General features: G+C 42.2%; 1 protein-coding gene across 1 annotated transcript in view; it reads left to right on the forward strand.

Annotated features, from left to right (window-relative positions):
• The window catches only part of FNDC1 (fibronectin type III domain containing 1), a 42323-nt gene extending 31271 nt beyond the window's left edge, over window positions 1–11052 (forward strand). Inside the window, exons 16-20 of the mRNA XM_010157278.1 lie at window positions 3681–3760; window positions 5842–5871; window positions 8119–8280; window positions 8952–9074; window positions 10522–11052. Of these exons, the coding sequence (XP_010155580.1) occupies window positions 3681–3760; window positions 5842–5871; window positions 8119–8280; window positions 8952–9074; window positions 10522–10637 (511 nt within the window). The 3' untranslated portion in view covers window positions 10638–11052. The remainder of the gene's footprint in view (window positions 1–3680; window positions 3761–5841; window positions 5872–8118; window positions 8281–8951; window positions 9075–10521) is intronic.
• Window positions 11053–13424: the final 2372 nt, after the last annotated feature.

Below are 13424 nucleotides of genomic sequence, written 5' to 3' on the forward strand. Positions count from 1 at the left end.
TGAGAAAAGGATTGTACAGCTAACTAATTTTTTCAAAAGCAGCTGCTTCCCTAATCAGTGCGCTGAGCGATTATCTCACTTTGTAGCTGCGAGTGCCAGCTATTTAATTCCAGCAGAAGTGAGACATCTTCAATTAAGTCATAAAATCATTTTACTGAAAGAGACAAGTATGGTGATATGATTAGTCATAGCGTCTAAATGAATAAAAATATTACATATTCATTGCCCCATTACAGTTCACTATGTCCTTCCTTGACATGTCAGTAGAAATGGTGTATAAAATCTCAAAGGAGGTTTATTCTTAGGAGGAAATGCTTTTCTTTTGACTGTATTGAAAATGAACGATGAACAGTATTGCATCTGTTGCAGTTGTGATTCTTCTGTGCCTATTGGTAACAATTCATTGCAATTCTGCCCAAGCAAAGTGTAATCAAAGCACAGTCAACTTATGTATTACAAATTTTGTTCATGTATTTATGTGATACAGAACACTTGAGTTATACTGATTTGAGATGTCCTGGCAAATTCATCAGCTGAAGGGTTCTGACTAATGAAAATGTCAGATGCCTGGACCTAAAAAGGCTTTGGCAATTTATTTTTTATTTGCAGTGTCTGAGAAAGAAATATATCCTGACTACATTATTTTATTGACATTCTTAATGCAGCAGTCACAACATTGTCTATGTTTAAATCACAAGTCAGCAAGTCATGAGACCCGGCTCTCTTTCTGGCACAACTACAGACTTCTTGTATATATAAAGGCTTAGGAACTAATTTTCCAATTTAGCGAAGAAAAACGTACTCATAACTTCATCACTGTTTTTTCCAGAACGTCAGGCAGGCAACTGAAACAATCACGTGTCCCAGGCGGGCTTTTGCGTACGTAACAGGACATCTGAATGCCCGGTTGCCCTGCCTGCGTAGGTGATCTGTTCCTGCGTTACCCATCAGATGCAAAACTGCGTGTCGTTCCCCACTTAAATAGATGAGTTTTGAGCACGACGTTTTTGGGCTGCCATCTCCTGTTTCAGATGTGGATCACTGCACCTATATATCTCATGGGAATGCTGTGAATACACACGCACCAAGTGCTCAGAAGGTGCCACCGTGTTGCAAAGGTGGTATCTACTTATACCTCTTTGGCAGCAGCAGGAAGTCAGGCTCCATGCAGATGTTTTCACTATGCTTTGAAGCATTACAGAAAAGATGTGGGCTGGAAAACATTTTTCTCCTGCTTTTCTGAAGCAGTTAAACCAAATGCTGGGCTAAGCCAGTGCAGCCTGGCTTGGCATTGCAGCTGTTTCCGGAGCCAGCATGAAGAATCACAGCCCTGTGTCCCATCCCTGTGGTCAGCCTTGCGCCGCTGGCCCATGCCCTAGTCCAGACGGAGAAGTGGGTGAAGGAGGTGTGGATAGATGCAGGTGTCCTGTGAGAGCACTGGCAACACAGAGGATTAAAGCGTTGCTCAGGTTGCCATGCTCTGCTTAGGTGGCCAGAAACAGAGGAGCACATGGGAGGCTTTTTGCCTCCCCTCTCCTCTTTCTCCAGCCATGCTGGAGACTCACCAGCTGCGGTCAAGAAATCAAGGCCAATAGTTAAAACCACTGGCAAATATTTCTGCCAGCAAGAGGATTGTGCTAGGAATGAGCAAAAGACACAGCCTTCTAAATTTCACAGCTTAATGTGGTTTCTTTTTGCCATAGTATGTGTCTTAAAAGAAAGCTGAGTATCCTTTACGAGCATCATATAGTCATTAAATACAGGCAAACTGCAGAAAGCAGGAGTGGAGCTGGTTTCTGGCATCAGCTGTGGGACACAGCAGGGACAGGGGCACGTCCTCCGTGCAGGGGTGGGAACGTGTCCTGGAGAGCATATGACCATGCATGTGTGCCAGGTCTGGCACAGATACAACATACTGCTCGTGCCACGGATGAAGCCCAGAGTATTTCAACTCCTGTAGCTTCCACATTGATCTTACCTAGAGGACCCACCTCTGGTTTTAAGGAAGTGAACAAGAAGATGCACTGGCACGTACTCAGGAGATGACTGGCTTGCTTCATGCCAGAGCCATGTGTTCCCATGGCTGCCACCCTTCTGCTGAAGTGGATGTTATTTGCACATTTTCAGCCTGTTCATAGGGATCAGTTTGCTTTTGTGGCAAAGCAGTTCACTTCGTATGAAAAAAGGCATTCTTTTTAATGAAAAAGAGATGTACCTTTGCCAAAGAGCTGATTCAACCCCGTCCCCTCTGGTTCATTGGTCTGAATAGTTTTGTATGTGCTTAGCTGGTGCTTAGGCCAGAGAGGTTCCTCTCAGAAGTGACCTCCAGGCCCTGCTCTGTAGCCGAGTCCTTCATGAGCAGACACATCTTACAGTACAGGAATATGCACACAGTAAAAATTGAATGTCAGACTGAAAATAGCAAATCTCCTGCAACAGGATCGTGTTGGATTTTCCTGCTGCCTTGTAGGCTGCAAAGCATGAGCATCTCCCATGGCAGTAGCTTGCAGGGGAGGGCAGGCTGCCTTTGCTGTCCCAGCCCAGCATGGGCTGTGCCAGCGGAGCAGCTCTGGCAGGCTTCTGTGCAGGATAGGGAGAGCTTTGCCATCAGGAGCAGCCTGATGTTTTTAATGGGACCACCAGTAGCACCAGCCTTGGCACGCGGATGAGACACTGCCACGGGAGGTAATTCTGTGCTCGGTGGCACCTGTCCCCGCGAGTAAGCGCTCGCCCTGTTCCGTGGGTCACATAGGGAACTCTTGGAGACATCTGCTTTTAGATGAGAGGCTAAAATCAAGATCCAAATGCTGTGTGAGTATTGCAGAGGTGTGGTCATTTTAAAATTAATTTCTTTACAAGAATGAAATCAAGCAAGCAGGCAAGAAAGGAAAACCTAAACTCAGACACTTTAAAAATGCTGTGCTGGAATGTTTTACAGTAATCTTCCATTCTAATTGGTTTCCACTGGACTGGATGCAAAGAAAAAAAAAAACATTAATCTTGGGGAAAATGTCAGGATAGACATCAAATAAAAATCATTCTATATGGATCGAGAAACTGTGCTTACACATATTCTTCTCTAAGAGTGAGAATAACTTTGCTTCTGTTGAGCAAAGAATGGAGTTCTAGTGGCAGGTCATGTGCTTTGAGTTAAGCATGTGATTTAAATACTTTGGGGAATCCATAAGGCACCATGTGAAACTATCTCATATTACTCAAGTATTGCGATCTTAATGCTGCTAGAGTTTTTACAGAAAGGTCAAAAGCCTAGCTTCTGATCTCTCTTAAATCTGATCTCATTTTAGTTTGCAGTTCACACCACTGCTTTTGCAGGAGTTAGTCTGGTTTAAAACTGTGCCTGAGATCAGAATTTGATTTCCTTGCAATGTTTTCTTTTAGTTTATTGCTAACTGTTGTTCCATATAAATTGGATGTCGTTGTGTGTGGTTTTAGGAAGGGGAGTGATAAAAATAAATGATCCAAAAACATGCATGTGAGCAGTTGCAAAAAGGAGAAATTTGTCAACCAGCTGAATATCCAACTCCATTTAATGCAAAGGACACCTGAACTCAGTGGAATTCTACTGGCTTGATTCTCACCCTGTTTTAGTGTTATTTATAATTTAGCCATTGCAGTGGAATCAGTGTTTAAATCTTATTTTCCCTCTCTTTTTGTTTCAGGTATTATTTTAAAGTCCAAGCAAAGAATCCCTTTGGTTATGGCCCTGTTAGCTCTTCAGTCTCGTTTATCACAGAATCTGGTATGCTTTCCTTTTTATTTGCAACTCAAAACTGAATTCCTGATAACAGATGTGTCAGGGCAGTGACTGAAACCAGCACGGTAATAATGATGATTATCCTGAACTTGCTGCTTTTGAGATTGCTTTTTTTTAGTTAATTATTTGTTTTCAGTAAAGGTAGGAAAATAATATGCACTCCTAATGCCACTCTGAAAATATAAGTGACATTAAAGTGAGCTTCAGGGGCACAGGAAGATGAATTTAAAATACAAAAGATAACTAATGTTCAACAATACAGAAGCAATGGGAAGTTTAATGACTTTGATAGATTGACCAAACATTTAGTGAATTAGCTTCCTAACTGTGAACAGATGAGCAGTTGGAAGTGGTTGTCTCTGGAAGAAATATAGGAAATAATTGTTCCATCAGACGAGCAAAGTTCTCTTCTTTTTTCCGACAAGGCATGCTGCTCTTTCACAGGGCTAATAGTGTGTTCAAGAGCAACACCCTCTTCTAAAAATAGTATGTTAAATAAGCTATATTTACCCATTTCTTCCTCTTCCATTGAGCCAGAAGTCAATGACTCCACTGAACAACAAAATGCAAATTATTCAGTCAAGATATACTTGAGCAAAAGGTCTGTTGTCTCTTGCAAACGTTGCCCTTCCGACAACACGGGGTTTACGCAGACTCTGCCTTTGCTCATTTGACTTCATCTTGCAGTGCTCGCTTCTGAAGCTCCATTAAGGACCGTGGAAATAAGTCTGCATAGATGGGAGACAAAGATGCACGATAATGGTCCTGCATAACACATTCAGATATTTTTTAAAGGTGTAAGAGCCTCAAATATAAATCCAAGCATAATGTTTGACACTGGAAAAACACACTGTATCTTGCAGGGAGTTTTGCTGATTAGCTGGCTGCCAGCATATGGGCCTGAATGCCTCATTTTTCTATCCAAAATCAGCTACCTTGTGAGCTTTATTTAACAGGTTAAATCCACCAAATTTAAAGTTGTATTTGCGGCACTGATCTTCTGTTAGTTATGTGGCCAAAGGTGGCTTTCCAGCTGGCACAAGTACAAAAGCAGTTGCTAGATCTAAAGCCAGATGGTATAGTTACAGTGATGGAGTAGGTCAGAAGAGACAGAAATTGTTTGTTCAGGAGGTTTTCTAGCACAATTGAAAGATTTGAGCTGATGAGAATATTTAGTAAAGAATGCCGTCATAGGTTCAAGCAATTTATTGAAAATGTTCAATCTTACCCTTGGTAACCCAATGAAAAGAACAGAAAACTGTTGTTCTCGTTCATCAAATTATAAAAACTCCCTGGAATTTTTCTTCCCCATCGGTAGACAAGCACCGTGCTTTTCTTCAGGTATTTTATGCACAATAAGGGCTGGTTGAGAGATGACAGAAACTGTAACGTCATGAATATGGACAAACTAATGCATTAGGTCATGTTGCTTTGCTATCCTTACTCCACACCTATTGCATCCTTCCTTGTCTCAAAAAGAAAGTATCTCAAGTGTGCAGAAGCTCCTGAGGTAGTGGACTGTGCACTCTTCACTGCCTAGGGACTTCTGCAAAAATACTGTCACTATGACAAAAAGAGATAAAATGATAAATTTCACATGTTACGAATACCACTAAAAGCCTGTACTAAACCTGATGGATTGAGACCAAGATTTGACTACAAGAAGTAGGTTACATTTCCCTTTGGAAGTTAGTCCTGCAGGTATAACTTACACTATATATGCAGAAGCCTACAGTGAAACTGTCCTCCTGCTCTGAGGACCTTCTGAGAGGAGGAAATCTGTTTCAAAGCTGGCTTTCAATTTTGGTATTATTCTCAATAGGTTTTTTTTACAGTATGAGAATAAATATACAAGTCTGTGGCAAGATGCATGAATGGAGAAAAACAGTGGAATAACAAACACTTTAGCTCTGCCAATTGACAGGACATGTAAATCCCACATTCATAATGTAGCTAAAGGTAGTTACTCTGTAACTGACATTTTCTTGAGTGACACTGTGTCTTTCATATTATAAAGCAAGGTTTAGAACAAAATATTAATTTTTTTATTTGTTTCATTCCTTTAGACAATCCCCTCCTCATTGTCAGACCACCTGGTAAGTCTTAGTTTGCTGTTTCATGAAGTGCATAAAACCTGTGCAAAACAGTTACAGCATAGGTATTTGAAGCATATTAACAGGCAGTTCAAGTTACAGATTTAAGCAAGAACAGATATTCATTGTGCTAATTCAAAAAATGTTTTCTATCTTGGATTCCTTATTCTGGTTTTTGAAAAGAAACCTTTTAAAGGTATGTTAGATTAAGCACTTGATTCTGGCCCAACTTTTGCCTGGTACAACAGCTTTAATTCCTTATTACTAAAGTGCTAAACTATATTGCTTCTGTATCTGTGTTCCTGAGTTACGTGAGCATAGCTTGGGTATTGGGATCGGTTTTTTCTGTCTCTAGTTGTTAGCCTCATCTATACTGATCGTCATGCCCTTATAAGACAAAATGTCAAGGATCTGTGGCTGACCTGAATGACAGGGGTATGCCAGGAAGCTGCTGAGCTTGCTTAGCGTTTCCAAGCCCACTGACTTTGCAATAAGCCAGTTCAGCCCCTAAACAGGAGAGCTGATTTTATGGTGCTGGGACCAACCTTGTTGACATGTACATTGGCAGCGTGTGCTCTTGGGAGAGAAGCAGGAGAAAAGACCTCATGGTCATTACACCCTGTCAGCTTTCCTAAGCAGTTCAGATGGTTAGTTTTGGGGCTTTTTGACTACATTGTTCATGAAAACAATGTCCAGTGTCTTCTTCCCTTCTGTGTTTTATTACGCTTGTTAGTCTGTTTTTTCCATGTCATCTCAGACATGTCTGGTGATGCACACATACTGGACAGCACAAGCATGCTGTTTTTCTGGCAGTTGGTGTGGGAGGCCATGGAGGGCAGCACCTTCCATTTTTTTTGCTGTCTGTTATCTGTGGGTCTGTTCAGGGAAAAGAGGTTTTGGAGGGTGATGGCTTTTGCCCTTGTAGTTCTGCTTTGACTGGACAAAGAGACAATATTCTTGTATAGAGGTAAGATAGACCAAAACGAGGTGGCAAAGCTCTGGGAACCTGTGGAAATGAAGAGCTTCTGAACACCCAGCGCAGCTCTTGCAGGGCATGCTAAGTCTATCCTTCAGGATTTTTGGAGGTAGGCAAAAGTGATGGACAAAAGCAGACTATTCACAGCAATAAAACTACATTCAAGAAGTAGTCCATTGCTTTATTCTAAAGAGAAAGCTGTGGCCAAAACCCTGAAATCCTTTCACTGTGTGACTAATTGTCAGTCAGTCAGTCAGTCCAGTCACGTTTGTGTCCATAGCGCTGGAGTTTTGAGGATTCCTGATCAGTGATTGCTGCTCGAATGCAAGTGTTTGCAGGATTTGGGCCATGTGCCTAATGAGGGGAAGAAAGAATGACTAACAGAAAATACTTTCAATCTAACTTGTAAACCACCTCAAAATGGCACAGTAAACCCAGGGTTTTGTGCCGTAGCTAGAGAGAAAGATACCAGTTAGCACATTGGAAGGTTTTTGTATAATTATACATACATCACTACAACAGCAAAAGAAGTTATATTGTGTTGGTTAGCATAAAGCAAACCCTTAGGCAAGCCAGTAGGAATATTTATTTTTTTGCGAGACAGTTAAGCAGTCTCCTGTGCAGCAGTGCTCTGGACAGAGTTCCCTAGGAAAGGTCTTGCTTGTCTGTTATTGGAACCTCATCTGTTTTCATGTAATGTGGGAAAACAAGACAGAAAAGTACATTTCTGATTTGATCTTTTTAACAAATAGTAAGAACAGACTTTAATTCACATCATAGGCTGTCATTCACTGCAGAATTTTTAACATCTGTTTTTTAGAAAAAGGACTAAGTTTTGTACTTAGTATTAAAATGCAAGTGATTGTATTTAGACTGTGTCACTGTCAGACCTAAGACAAGGCTCTATTTAGAAAATAACCTGATATCACTAGGTAGAGAAGATGTCATACTAGAAACAGTGAGACTATTTGTTTACTTAAAACTTTGGTCCACTACATGAAATCATTGCTTTAAATAATTTTAACAGTTATTAGTGTCTACTGCCTAGAAGGTATTTAATCAAGTCTCTTGCTTTTATTTTTTCTTTTTAATAATAATAGTTCTTGAAGTAGTATTTCTGGATACAGAGAAGTCATGCATTAATCTGCTGCAGCATCACTTGTAATGTGATTTACATTAAAACATAGTAAAACATAGTATCAGATTCTACCCTAAGCAAAACTAGACTGAAATGCTGAAGTCTGTCTTTTATGTTGAACGTTTTTCTCTCCAAGGTGGCGAGCCTATCTGGATCCCCTTCACTTTTAAATACGACCCCACCTATTCAGACTGCAGTGGCAAGCAGTACGTGAAACGAACCTGGTACCGCAAGTTTGTAGGAGTGGTTCTTTGCAACTCCTTACGGTACAAGATTTACCTCAGCGATGACCTGAAAGGTAGGCACCAAGATTAGTTTCTTGATATATGATTACTTGCCATCCCCATCTTCTCACTTTCTTTACCTTGTCTGTGAAGGAATTGTGTGATGGCTGTCTGGGCATCCTTCTCTCCAGAAGGTCCGATGTGATAGCTGAGCTGCACTGCTTTTGCGTCAGGCTCACACCCTGGCATTGGCTTTCAAGCAGAGCTCTCTAGAAAAGGGATGGGAGGAAGGTTCCCTTGAAAAGCCTATGTGTTTCTGTATCCTGAGAAAGCAATGGGCTTTGTACAGTGAGAATAAAATTCTGCTCCACCCCCTCCTCCCCTACGAAAGGCTGGGTGGGACTTTGAGCAACCTGGTCTAGTGGATGGTGTCCATGGGCAGGGGGGTTGGAACTCGGTGGTCTTTAAGGTCCCTTCCAACCCAAACCCTTCTATGATATGATTCTAGGGCTTGCAAAATGGGAAACATTCCTTACTGGGCATAAACCATTTCTCTTCTCCATAATTTCTCCTTCAATAGTGCAAAGGTAGCATTCTCCCTCTTTTCAGCCAGTTTGTTCATTGGTAATACTGTGTTTGTCACAGTAGGACTTCTGCTTTCTCTCACACCTGTTTTCCTGGTGGTAAAGAGCATGGCAAACAAAAATAGTTCCGAGTCAAATAATCTGTCTGTATTACCCTTCAGACACCTTCTACAGCATTGGGGATAGCTGGGGAAGGGGTGAGGACCACTGCCAGTTTGTGGATTCACACCTAGATGGAAGAACGGGACCTCAGTCGTACGTTGAAGCCCTGCCCACCATCCGAGGTATGGCAATGCGGGAATGGGGTGCTGGCCAGGTGCTTGTCATCCCGTCTGTAGGTTTAAGGGGTAGGGAGCAAGGCACAGAGTGGAGCTCTTTGTCCGCAGCTGCTGGCAGCTCCCTGAGGAGTCCTGCTGATGCAGTAGGTAGTGAGATAGTCTTGTACTCGGGCCTGGCTGAGCAGGTTATGAACATCCCAGAGGGACCTGTGGGTGTTGACAGGGACAGACAGACAGACACAGGGGAATATAATGCAGAAACAAAATGCAAAAACAGAAAGAAAAAAATTGCATAGGTCTGTAAAACCTTTCTGCCAATCATGAGAACTGCCTCACTGAATAGAGGTGCAAACTCTTCCACATGCCAGGAAGGACCGGCTGCCTCTTTGCAAATACACCTTTTGCAAATGATTTCCGACCAGTTCATTCAGTACCAAACACACAGGAGTATGTCTAGGGATTTAAGGTTGGACTGCAGGACTGGCCTGGTAGATATCTCCCTCCGAGTGAAAATTCTTACCTTGAAGGCATTCCTTGGAGTAAACTGCTCAGTTTACATAGCCAAGAGGGTGACGACTTGCTTCACAAAATGAACCCAGTGATGAAAGCCAGCCAATCTTTTCAATAAGTCAATTGATTTAAATTATTCAGTCGGCATTAATGGTTTCCATATTAAGCTTTTTGTTGATACTCTTTTCATGGTGGCGTAACCAGGAAGAAACTGAGATAGTCACTGATATTTATGTCACTGGGAAGTACTGGATTTCTTAGTTCAAAAGAGGGATGATTAATCCAGATGTGTATTACTAGGTCTAGGAGACAGAGATAGAGAGCACACAGAAATTGTATTATTGGCACAAGACATGAGTGCTTCAGATGTTCCAGTGCACGAGCTATGTGGAGAAGAATGCTGCACCTCTTCTAATGCTTTAAGCAGTCACATTCTTTCTGCAGATGAAGAAAACGGGAAAAAGACTTAACTCCATACTTAGTGCCTGGAATGATACCTTTTTGTTTAGTGAAAAGACGATGTTTTGTTGATAGTCTCTTGAGCCCTATGAGATAATATGATTTGATGGTATTTTTTGCCCCAGAGTCCTTTGTATATTTAAATCGACTTGTAAGCTTCATAAACACAGCTGAAATATAGGCACTTCTTGGAGTGAAATGCAGAAGCACTTTGGCAGACCACAGCATTACACAATAGTTCGAGAGATTTTGGACAGTAAAATCTATCAAAACTACAAGAAATATAAAGGACCAGAGTTAAATCATTCAAGAAAGATCTAAAGCAAATACCAGGGCTAGCAATTACCCTTTTGACAGAACTCCTTACCAGACAGCTTCTAAGTTTTCATCTGGGCTGTGGGATTGGCTCTTGCTGTGTCTGTAACTTTTGTTAAATTACTGTGTCTTTGTTCTGAAATGCAATGGGACGATTTTCTCCCAACAGGGTATTACCGCCAGTACCGCCAGGAGCCTGTATCATTTGGACGCATTGGATACACAACACCCTACTACTACGTGGGCTGGTATGAGTGTGGTGTGCCTATCCCAGGGAAATGGTAGCAGTCTGCTTTCCTGTCTTAGGCAGACCATGCTTTTCTAATGATTTCTACCAGAGGACTGTGAGCAACTGATTCAGAAAAGACAAAAAAAAAATAGAGAAATGAGGCAAACCAGTGAAGACCAGTTGCTCAAGAAGCCCCCAGTGAAGCCAAGCATGGTCCCCACTTTACCAGCCTAAACCTGTGGTGCTGCTTGATTTCTGCTTGGAAGCAGGGACAGGATCTAAGTTTGGTGTCCCACCTTCCTCCTCTGGGTCTTTAAGGCACGGAGAGGTGGTTGCCATGTGCACGACCTGTGAAAACTAGAACTGTATTAGCCACGAAAATTTGGAAGTTTCTTATATCTCGCAGGAATGACATAAGCATGCTGTGCTTGCTTAATGGGATGCTAAACTGTCCTTTGCTGCCCACCGGGGTCCCCCTATGCAATTGTGGCACATAGCCGGCTGCCCACCAAAGGCAATATATTCTCCTGAAGACTTACGCTGTGGGTTTGCCCACTGCTGGACTAATCGCCAGGTCACAGTGTAAATTCACTTTGAGATATCTATATCTGTATCTATATAAATACAGTACTGTACATCTGCGGGAGTACTGCTTAGAGATGCTGAGATTTCTTGTTCACTAGATAAATATGTTTGGAATTTTTATGTAAAAGGTGCTGTTAATTCTTTGAGATATTGCTATGCACAATATATTAACCAAGGAAAGAGCCGTATTCTTCTTGTGAGTATTGTTGGTGTAACATTTCAATTACTGATCAAAGACCTGTGTCCCACTTCCTTGGCAGCATTTGGCCTGGATGTTCAAAGGGAATCTAGCCCTCTATCCAGGCCCCATATTCCAGCAAAAACATATTCAGCAGTTTATCAGCATGAGTTAGACTTTCTGTCCTTTACTGCTGAAAACCTAAGTGCAATTTTTCTTAAATCATCTTATTTGGTATGTCATTTATTCCTTGTTAGTATCTTTCACTTCATTGTGGAGGCATGGGATGAGTAACCTGCAAATTAGAAACTGCTTTTAACTTATTTGCCCTACAAAAAAAAGCCCAAGCTACCAGTACAAGAGTCAACTAGTAGGAAACTCCTTTGACTTCAATCTGTCCTGGGGACAAATTGGGATACAGTTAATTTAAAATACTACCAAAATCTCTTCCATTCAGGTCAGAAAGCAAAAGCTGACATGGGTGAAAGGTATAATGATGATTTTTTGGCAGGCATTTGGAAGCTTGCAATAACATAGGGTTTAAGTAGTCCTTCTGGGCAATCTAGCGTTAATGGTTTACTCAGTAACTTTCATGGTCTTACTGTTTCATGGTGACATCTCAACAGCCTTTGCTCATGTTAATAAGACTTTACCATTCTGACAGCCTGGGAGAGTAGGACCATACCTGGGGGGACAGATCCGGTCTCTCATTCTCATTCCAGCTTACATGTAGTGTAGGTCTAACACCTTTTCAGTTGCTTCCTGTAGTTATTATTGTAAATTGTATGGGGACAAAAAAAAAAGGGAACTAAGGTGATTAAAAGAGCATTTTATTTTTCATGGTGATTTTGGTTTTAACATTTAAATTGTTCTCACATACTTTTGCTTCAGGACAGTGCCAAATATATGGCCTTGAAGTATAACTTTTTTCCCTAATAAACCTATAATACATGGTTCCATTTCTACTTCATCCTTTCTGGTCATCTGTGTCAAGTAATCTGACAAAGTGACAAGCTGTTAGCTTTCAAAAAGTCTGGTTTTGGGAGAGGTGTAGGTGTCAACTTTTTCTAAGGGACTGGAAGCCTGTGAGTAGGTTGTTGACTTACGAAGGTGATTAGCAGTTAGCGTAGAGTTACCGAGGGCAAATTGTGCCTGACCAGCCTGATGGTATTCTTTGTTGAGATGACTGGCTCTGTGCCCAAGGGGAGAAAAGTGGGTGTCACCGACTTTGCCTTTGGTAAGGCACTTGGCATGGTCTCCCACAGTGTGCTTGTAGGCAGCCTAGTGGGATGTGGCTTGGATAGCTGGACTTTATGGTGGATATAAAATTAGCTGAGACACGAGGCTTAAAGTGTTGAGATCAAAAATAATGCAAAGTCCCAATGACAGCTGATTGCAAGTGCTGCAGGTGGGGTTTGATTTGTTTGCAGAGATACGGTTCTTCGTTCCCTGTTGGAAATACCCTTGGGGTGGGACAGTCCCATTCACGGGTGCCATCATGGGTGAGGAGCTGAGGCCATCCTTTTTTCTGCAGCTTCAGCTGGGGAGGACTGCTGGGGGCAAAAGGGTGACAGGCACTGTCCTCTAGTGTAAATCTTCTCTGAGGCTAAACCATCAGAGGCAGAGTCAGCAGTAGGACACCACAGGGAAACACACGGACCACAGTGGTGTGCAGTCAGTTCCCTTCACTTTGGGGTCTGGATAATTCCCCGGTGCTCTATGGGGTGATCCAATTGACACATTTACGTCCTTTGCCCCATGTAGAGGGTAACACATTACCATGAAAGTAGGTGGTTTCCTGAAGAGATGATATTATTTTTGCATATTGCTCTTTGTTTATCTAAGAGGTGGTGGGATTAAAGAGACAAGATCCTCTTTCCAAGACCCTGGCAGTGCCCTGACTACCAGGCCACCTTTTCCTTCCCCCTTCCTGCTGTCCCCATGACACACTGGTCCTGCTGTGCTACCATTGGAGAAGCAGTGTGCCTGCTCGGAGGTAAACCCTGTCCCCATCGAAACAGCTGCACAGCTTTGTGACTGCACTGCCTGCCAGGGGACATCCCATGGCTCCAGATGGTGC

The sequence above is a fragment of the Eurypyga helias genome, unplaced genomic scaffold (genome assembly GCF_000690775.1).
Source record: "Eurypyga helias isolate BGI_N326 unplaced genomic scaffold, ASM69077v1 scaffold40378, whole genome shotgun sequence".
Lineage (NCBI taxonomy): Eukaryota > Metazoa > Chordata > Aves > Eurypygiformes > Eurypygidae > Eurypyga > Eurypyga helias.